We start from the raw sequence: 9,631 nt of genomic DNA on the forward strand, positions 1-9,631 counted from the left end.
CTTTAGATATATTTTCCAAGGCATTATTACTTTAAAAAGTCATATTTTGGTCATTAAATTTTAGTTGAAAAAATTAAACGCTCATTAATTTAAACAAGATAATAAGTTCTATGTCAAGACCTCTTTTTAAAAACTCTTTGTTAGTAAATTCATTTCTTAATTTGAAAAAAATAATTTCTTAAAAATACACACACATTGAATGTAAGGGTAGCGATTTAAAAAAAAATATAGAAGTAATTAATCCGCGTCCTCTCAATAATCATTTTTTGTAAAGCAAAAACATAACTATCGATTTAAATATTATACATGTACTTAGTTTTGTTTTTCGTCTAAAAAAGGAAAGCTCCTTGTACAAAATCAATATTCCAGAAGGATGTGTTGCGTAGCTTTACAATAAAAATATTGACGTAAAACTAAATATGATACAAATCATCACTTTTTACCTGTTTCTTTTATTTGTTGAGATGACATTGGTTTTTTTTCCCTTTTCTGTTTGCTTAGTCAGTGCTTGAGTATCTTAATAAGAGTGTAGTGTATCGGTCAAGAAGATCATGGTGTTTAACTAACATAATAACTCTAAGAAGGCGTTATTTCAAAACATGCCTTCGTGTAGAAACAAAATACTATTTACTGCTGACACATGAAGAAAAAAAAATCTTCCGTGATTAAATTCTGTCTCCATTTAAACGATTTGCTGTCAAATTGCTACGGTATGTGGTCGCGACATCCTCTCCTTTAAGAACATAATTTCTGTCTTAGCAAGCCATGAAAATAGCTACCCGCTATATTTTATTTTTTATCAATGAGTTTTATGCACAGTCGCATGCTCTGCTCCGGACCAATCGATGTAAAGCGCTAATCTTACGGTTACATTGATTGGCTGCATGATATCCATACACTAAATATTGACACGACATTGGAACTATAAAGTACGTTTACTATACAAATTCTCTATTAATGTTCATCCTTTTTGCAATTTATTTTGCTACTGGTATTCTCAAAACAAAATTTCTATGGATGGACTTGGTCATTAATACGTGCAAGGTTTTTCCAGGTGCAATATTTTATCGCAAATTCCTGTAAAAGACAGAATTTGAAAATTTATTGAACGGATATTGGTTCAGTCAGGCGCGTTTTACATAGAATGAGAGATGGCTCTTGTTGAAATTCAATCACAGCTTGGTGGTAAATGGAAACTCGATCGAAGTGAAAACTTTGATGAGTTTTTAAAAGAACTGGGTAAGTACCGTGTAAATTGTAGTATTGGAGATTTAGAAAATTATCTTAAAATTCTTTAAATTATCAAAGTGATTAGTAAACATTTTATTGAAAAGAAAATACTGAGTTACAGAATATGTCAGTTTTTTTTTTTTTTTTTACACATTTTAAATCAATTATATCAATATGTCCAATGCAGACGAAAATCATATTGGATGTTAATTAATGGTCAAAAGCACGATCAATAATTATGATGTGTTAATTTTGATGGATGGATGGCATTGAAATATATTTATGTTCTCCAGTGTAATTTTACAAGTTCGCTGAAGCTAATTGAAATTTATATATCTGTGTGAGTATAGGGGAATATGTAATGCAGTTCTTTGAAATTTCAAAAACGCACTTCAATGAAATACACATTTTACTATCTCTAAATGAGAAAATGATTGCTTAGAAATATAACGAAAATTTAAAACCCACCCCTTCAAGCCTCATTTATTACAACGATCTTTACCAAACTCTCTATGGGCGCTACACCCTAGCCATGTGTTACTTCTTTTCAGAAATTAATGTAATTATCGGCATACTTTTATATTTCAGTCCGTTATCTCTCGTATCTAACATCAATGTTCATGCCGTCTCAGTATGTGTATGTATGTTTGTTATTCAATGATGATATTCTCTGCACTAAGCCCATTCTCTTTTTTTATGGACAAGATCATTAATATAATCGGTATATTTGTTAAGTGAACATAACAATTATAAAATAGATACCGTTATCATGTTCTTAAATTTTATCATCAGATGATAATTAAGAAGCTTAAAATTCTCAAATTATTGAAATTACAATAAAAGTAAGATGTACAAAACCCAGCAAGCAGTTCTAAAGCGAAAATGAGAGCAAAATATGTGTCAGAAACAGGGTAACCTCTTAAAAGCTGCACAGGGATACGTATCTTTAAAGTCGTTAATGATTATGTGATGCAGAAAACATGTTTATGTCATGTTCAATTGTTTCTCATTGCCTTTCTCCCAAACTATGATGTACTATGTCTGGCGCGCTTTAATCGATGCATTATTTTTTAAAAATGTTTTCGGAATTTAAGTAAAATGTGCGAAAGTTTTTTTTTCTGTTTTCCCTGTAATTATGCAATAAAATGTTTAAGCAAATAACATTCGCCTTTTTAATGATAATATATTCATATGTATTTCACTACAGTACTTTTGAAATTACCTGCTTTGAAAGATCATTATTTGTATAAGGGAAAAGGTGTACATTAAAATTGGCAAAAAAATTTTTTATGCGCCCGAATCGATAGATCCGGGGCGTATACTGTTTTTGTCCTGTCTATCTGTCTGCTGGCAACTTTGACCTACGCCATCACCTTTGAACCGTGAGAGATAAAGACTTCATATTTGGTAAGCATACTCCACTAATTAAGTTCTTTCAAATGACTCCAAGGTCGACCGAGTGTCCTTGACTGTAACCTATAAGCTAAAATAGCTTTTTCGAACTTTCGCAATAACTTTTGAACCATAGGAGAAAGTGACTTCATATTTAGTATGCATACTTCACTAATTTAGTTCATTCAAATGATATCAAGGTGAATGACATTGTGACCTTGACCTTTATGCTTTAAAAAAAGCCTTTTCACCAAATTTTAAACTTGTTGATTTATTGTGCGAAATTGAATTTTAGGTAGTACCGATATAAGAGCACATGTGTAATGTTTGGCTTTGTTCTCTGAAGCGTACACCGTAAAGAATTAGGTAACATAATCATAAAATGTATTACTTAAATGAAGAAGATAAATTAAAACATTTTATAACGTGTTTCTCGGCAATGCAGAACCATTGATTCAATTAGGATACCAAACATTAAAGTGATTGCATCTCGATAATGTAACATGACTAGCATGTTACTTGTCTATAATGTAATTAAGACGAAGAATACTTGAGATCTATGTGATAGATTATACGTGTGGAATCATTCCATGCATCTTAAGTCGTAGTGAAACATATAAACAATACGTTTTATGAAGAGGGCCAAATGGAAATCATCACATTGAGCCAAATTAACCCACATGGTAACATTGTTTTAGGACCATTCCCGTTGTCTCCCTCTCTGTCTACACATGTACAGTGTACGTCACTTTACCAACTTGCATACGAAATGAAATTTGTTTGGGTTACCAAAGGAAACGTTTTGCATGTAATCAAGTTCTATCATACTTCTTGTTCTCGGGATTTTATAAATGAAATTTCGGTCTAGAAATGTTTACCATGTCTGTGTAGTTGTTTTTAATAAACCAATTTATTTATCAGTTTGACATTCACTAATTTCCACAAGATAATCCACCGCTTAAACTACATTGGCTTTCTACAAAATATTATTATAGCAATATATTGGCGTGTTTACAGAACATTGTGCTAAAGGGTCTTACGCGCCAAGGGATTCCATTTGTTAATGGCCGTTTAACCACTGTGAGAGAAAAGATTGAATATAATTGTTCATGTTAATTTCAGTAGACTTCACTTATTAGAGCCATCTGTCTAATGTGCAGATCATCGAACTAATTATGGCATTATATAGGTTGTTGACTAAATCCTTATACTATCCAATACCCACTGCTGCGGTTCTCTTGAAAAAGTGTCTGCATCATCATTCATTTTTTCCTGCCATAATTGCCTTTCGTCATTACTCCTTATGATCAATATGTAAAATAAATCTAATCATTACAAACAAACCCACAGGAAATCTTCAAGGCATATTTATCTAAACGAATTGACATTTTGCAGTAACTTAAATATTTTGAGACACTAGATAAATTTTTTCCGTTAATAACTGCCAACCCCAAATGTTATGTAACTTTCAAAGGTAGAGTCAATAGTGCTACAGGGGTACTTTTCTATTGTCATTAAGTTTGATCAATATGTTAAGCTTATCTACTTCAACCACAGTCTGAAATTGGTAAGCCAATTCAAACTTTTATACTGACGTGTCAATTAAAAGAAGTGTATGAGTGGGTGTAAATTCTGGCACTTTTTCCCTCAATTATGAATGAGAAAAACCATAAAGATACATATTTGACATTATCCAATAACAGTGTTATATTGCCTTAGAGACTGTAAATGATAAAAATCATGCTGTTTTATTCGACAGGACTCAATGTGGTTTTTCGTAAAATGGCCGGTGCTGCCAACCCGGTGATCGAAATAAAGATTGAGAATGAAACAGTCAATATCGTGTCTAAAGTCAGCTTCTTCAATCAAGTCATTTCCTTCAAGCTTGATGAACCTTACCAACAAAACTATGAGGGTCTTGAGATGAATGTACGTTATATGCTGTTGTCTTTCATGAATTCTTTTAAGAAAAAAATCAATTATACAGGAAAAAGGGTACTTGTTATAGAATTTTGAGACTTAATCAGATGTTCTTTATCCAGAATACTTCAAAGTGATTTTCCAAGTTCAAAAAGCTATCTGAAATAATAAAATAAGCCATAGTGAATTTACTTCAAAAGAATTACACTGTTTTGGAGGTCTAGGTTGTTAAGAGAAATGCAAAGAAGTTGCACTTCACAATTCTTGAAAGTTTGAATTACTTCTATCCCAAAATTTGTTTATTATTCAGAGAGCGTAATTAAACAGCCCTTTACAGCAGAAAGATTACGTCGGTATCTGTTTTTTTCTTAAACCATATACACGTCTAGTGCTTTTTACAGTGCATGTCTCGCTGGGAAAATGGCAAGATTATAACAGAAGCAAACCCTATCGCTGAAGGAAAAGGAAAACCACAGAAATTTATCAGAGAAATCAGTAATGATGAACTCGTGCAGGTGAGGAAGGTATCATGAACATTATTACTATGGTGTAAGATAATTATTGGAAGAGCGTGACAATTTAGCAACGTGAAGTCCCTTTCATTTCGTACCTCGCGTAAAAATAGTAGCTAGCTGAAGATTTAGCTTACAAAATGAAATAATTCTTCAAAACTATTACTTTAAGAAAACATGACAGTTAAAAGAATGTTAGCCAATATACGTGATTTTTTGCCATCTTAGATAATGTTGATGGACACCATTTATCGTCCAACAATGTAATAAATGTTCGTTTTTATTATCTCCTTTTCAGACCATGTATGTTGGAGACGTCAAATGCGTTCGAGTCTTCAAAAGAACCTCGGATTGAAGCTTGCAGAGTGGAGCCATTCAGACAATTATTTACGTATATTATTGCCTCTGCTTACAGTCGTTGTCTTCGAACATTGCAATTTAATATACACATCTTTATAGCACTCTTTACAAGCTTAGAATGTTTTCATGTTTTTGACACGGAGGCCTTATAGTAATGTAGGATAACATGGAAGAGTTCACTTAAGTAAATGTGAATCGTATTGGAATTGCGAAGACTTCTAGTTCGGTCCCCAAAAGAACAAAACTGGATTTCAAAGACCTAAGAGATGTGCCAGTAATAACTTAAAAGCTTTTCATTTATTTAGCGATTTAAATTCTTCCAAATAATTTAATTTATGCAGAGGTATAGTTTTTCCTGGCCTACACATATTACGATCTACAATTTATCAACATTCCAGATTCGTAAATGAACAATTATACAGTAATCTTTCAAGCCAGCTTTTTTTTTTTTGTTTACTACCTTTTAAAATGTTAATGCATTGTCTACAATCTGTGTTGCATCAACATTTATGTAAATGTTTCTTTTTTTCAATTGTTAATTTTATGACAATAAAGTTATACAAGCTTTTTTCTGTTTAGGTTATTACTGAAATTAAAAAAAAAAATGTTTTAAAGGTGTCTTTTCTGATCAAAATTTGTCCGTTGTCTGTCGTCGTCGTTGTCGTAAACATTTCACATTTTCATCTTTCTTCTCAAGAACCACTGGACCAATTTCAACCAAACTTGCCACAAAGTATCCTTGGGTGACAGGAATGCAAGTTTGTTCAATGAAGGGTCACGCCTTCTTCTAAAGGGAAATAATTATGAATTAGTGATACTAGTAAATTTATGATATCTTTTAAAAAGCTTATCAAGAACCACAGGGCCAGCACAGAGGAAACTCATATGGAAGCCTCTTCTGGTAGTGTAGATTCAAATTTGTTCAAATCATGATCCCCAGTGGTCGGGTGGGGCCAAAATGGGGTATCATAGGAATATAAAGAAAAAATCTTTAAAATTCTTCTTCACAAGAATCATTGGGCCAGTAAAGATGAAAATTAATATAAAGGCTTTATAAATTTAAAAATAAATGCATCTTTTAAGCAGCAAAATCATTATGTGTGACAATAATTCAAAAGCATCCTAAGGAAGTGTAGATTTAAGTGTGTTCAAATACACTCCCCCTATCCCACTTTTATATTTAAACTTTTCAATACTGAACTGATTTTTGCTTTTACCTAGCCAGTTGCCCAGGTGAGCGATGTGTCCCCTAAATTTAGGAAATTTTACACCTTTACTTCAAGAATACTTTTTTTTTCTCTATAAATGTACATTTATATGTATTCGTACATTGTACATGTACCTGTATATTTTTCTGTAGATCGGTTCACCTAACGCGATAATAGAAACAATCAGCTATTTATATTTTTATTGTAATAAATTGTAATTGTAATTAAGGAGGAATTTTTATCTGTTTTCTGACTATATGAAATATTTAAAATACATTCAGCTATCTCAAAACAAGTTTCGCTCAAAATAATGAGAAATGAAAAAGAAAAAAAAACATTTTTATGTAACTAAAAATATTTTCACTAAAGATTTGAAGAAAAAAAAACAACAGATATTTTTCTCCAAACAAACTATGATCTTGTTAGCTTTTGCATGCTTCCAATCTAAGTACGGATTTGATCAAAACCACCCAATTCTTTTAGTTAACGATAGAAACGGTACGTTTTGTTTAATTAAATTTATATCTTCTTATAAATATATGAACATAAATTAAATATAAAAAATATAAACAGAGCATATAAAAATACGAAAGTTCCCTTGAAAATTTAGAAAAATACAGTTATAAAGAAGATTTTTACGGAAGCCCGTTGAGGCCAGTTCAGAGAAAAATATTTCTTATTGCGTTAAATCGCAATAATTATTGCGTTTACACGCAACACGTGTTTAATCGCACTAATTATTGCGTTTAAAACGTAAAACATTGCAATTAATCGCAATAATCATTGCGTTTAAACGTAAAGCACTTTGCGTTTAAACGCAATGTTTTGCGTTTAAACGAATAATTATTGCGATTCAACGCAATAATATTTTTACGTTTAATAGCAATAATTATTGCGTTTAATCGTAATAATATTGCGATTAAACGCAATATTTTTTCGCATTTAAACGCAATAATCTTTATATTTAAAAGCAATCATTTCTATTGATCTTTGAAGAGTGCAATGGACCCACGCTGATATGTAGTAACCTATGAGGAGAATTGTGTTTAGTTAAGCTTTATAGAATCAGATTCTTCTGAACAAGGATTTTCTGAATGGTTAAATCATTTGTATTGGTTTAAAAGGCTGTACCTGTATAAAGGGCTTAAGGAAACAACTGATAAAATATTTCGACTTATGTACATATTATGTATATGTATATTCACAACCTTTCCTTTGATCACATACAGTAAACACGAGCACATTAGAATTTATGAGATGGAATCATATGAAATCAAAAATAAATCAAATGAAAACAGATTGGCCGATGTTTTCTACCAAATTGATATGTCTATTAATACCACTGAAACATTCTTAATTAGCTGTAATACCTCAGGAATTGATTAATGGCTGCGTTAACAGTGTTGGGCTCTAATAGCTCTAAGAAAGTTGGTTGTTAAGATGCCATTGCTAAACTTTAAATCTCACAAACTGCAACATTTTCAAAAAAACACAAAACGAATCGGCTCTTCTTTAAAGAATCGGACTGTAGTATATATTATAATCTTTGCATTTAAATACAAAAATTACATGTGTATTGCGATTAAACGCAAAACTTGATTGCGTTTAAAGCAAAAAAATATTGCAATTAAACGCAAAAAAATCATTGCGATTAAACGCAATATTATTGCGATTAAACGCAAAACTTATTGCGTTAAATCGCAAAAGTATTGCGTTTAAACGCAAAAATTATTGCGTTTTACCGCAATATTATTGCGTTTAAACGCAAAAATTATTGCCATTAAACGCAAAAATTTTATTGCATTTAAACGCAAAAATATTACTGCGTTTAAACGCAAAGTATTGCGTTTAATCGCAAAAGTATTGCGTTTAAACGCAAAAGATTGCGATTAAACGCAAAGTACTTTGCGTTTAAACGCAATGATTATTGAGATTAACCAGTGTTTTGGGTTTAAACGCAATAATTATTGCTTAAACGCAATAATTATTGCGATTAAACGCAATAATTATTGCAATTACCAATTTCAGCCATTTCTTTTATTTTTATGAGTGTATACAATATGAAATGTTTAATGCGGGCTAATTTCAGTGATTTTTAGGTCACCTGAGTAACTCAGGTGACCTATTCTATCCGTTTTCGTCCATCGTCCGTCGTGCGTTAACATTTGAACATTTTCAACATCTTCTCTTAAACCACTGAACCAATTTCAACCAAATTTCGTATACAGCATCTATGGGTAAAGGGAAACATAAATCAAGAATTTCATGGTCCCTGCCCCCCCCCCCCCGGGGGCCTGGGGGTGGTGCCAAAACCACTAAAATTAGTGCAATCTTTAAAAATTGTCTTCTTTTCTCCGGAACATCAAGCAGGCAAACTGTTGGCATGAATGTATTGAGGATTGAGTCTTCTACCAAAATTGTGAAATTCATGGCCACTGGGTCAGGGGTTCAAGTGCTAAGGCGGGGCTGTATAGATTATATAGTGAAAATGCATTATTTCTTTAAAAATCTTCTTCTCTGCTCCTGTGTATTAAATAAACTAACTAAGTACATAATTATAATGAGCAAGAGTGCCTCTTCTAAAATTGTGAATTTTATGGCCCCAGGGCCAGGGGTTCTGGTGTAAGGGCAGGGCTCTATTGATTATATAGTGAAAATGCATTTATTCTTTGAAAATCTTCTTCTCTGCTTCTGAGTACAAAATAAACTAAAAAATTATATAGTTATGACGAGCAAGAGTGCCTCTTCCAGTATTGTGAATTTTATTGCCCCAGGGTCAGGGGTTTTAGTGCTAGGGAGGGGCTATATAGAATATATAGTGAAAATGCATTATTTCTTTGAAAATCTTCTTTTCTGCTCCTGGGTATTAAATAAACTAAGTACATAGTTATGATGAGCAAGAATGCCTCTTCCAAAATTGTGAATTTCATGGCCCCAGGGCCAGGGGTTCCGGTGTAAGGGCGGGGCTCTATTGATAATATAGTGAAAATGCATTTATTCTTTGAAAAT

The 9,631-nt window shown here is 32.1% G+C and overlaps 1 protein-coding gene across 1 annotated transcript; it reads left to right on the forward strand.

The window, feature by feature from the left end:
* The first annotated feature begins 962 nt into the window (after positions 1-962).
* Positions 963-5,982, forward strand: LOC134270635 (cellular retinoic acid-binding protein 2-like). Its single transcript, XM_062752875.1, has 4 exons — positions 963-1,239; positions 4,382-4,551; positions 4,944-5,057; positions 5,353-5,982. The coding sequence occupies exons 1-4, from the start codon at positions 1,152-1,154 to the stop codon at positions 5,407-5,409; spliced, it is 429 nt and encodes a 142-aa protein (XP_062608859.1). The 5' UTR covers positions 963-1,151; the 3' UTR covers positions 5,410-5,982.
* Positions 5,983-9,631: the final 3,649 nt, after the last annotated feature.

This window comes from Saccostrea cucullata, unplaced genomic scaffold (assembly GCF_032062105.1).
Source record: "Saccostrea cucullata isolate Sc308-1 unplaced genomic scaffold, CSIRO_AGI_Scuc_v1 ctg468, whole genome shotgun sequence".
In the NCBI taxonomy this organism is placed as follows: domain Eukaryota; kingdom Metazoa; phylum Mollusca; class Bivalvia; order Ostreida; family Ostreidae; genus Saccostrea; species Saccostrea cuccullata.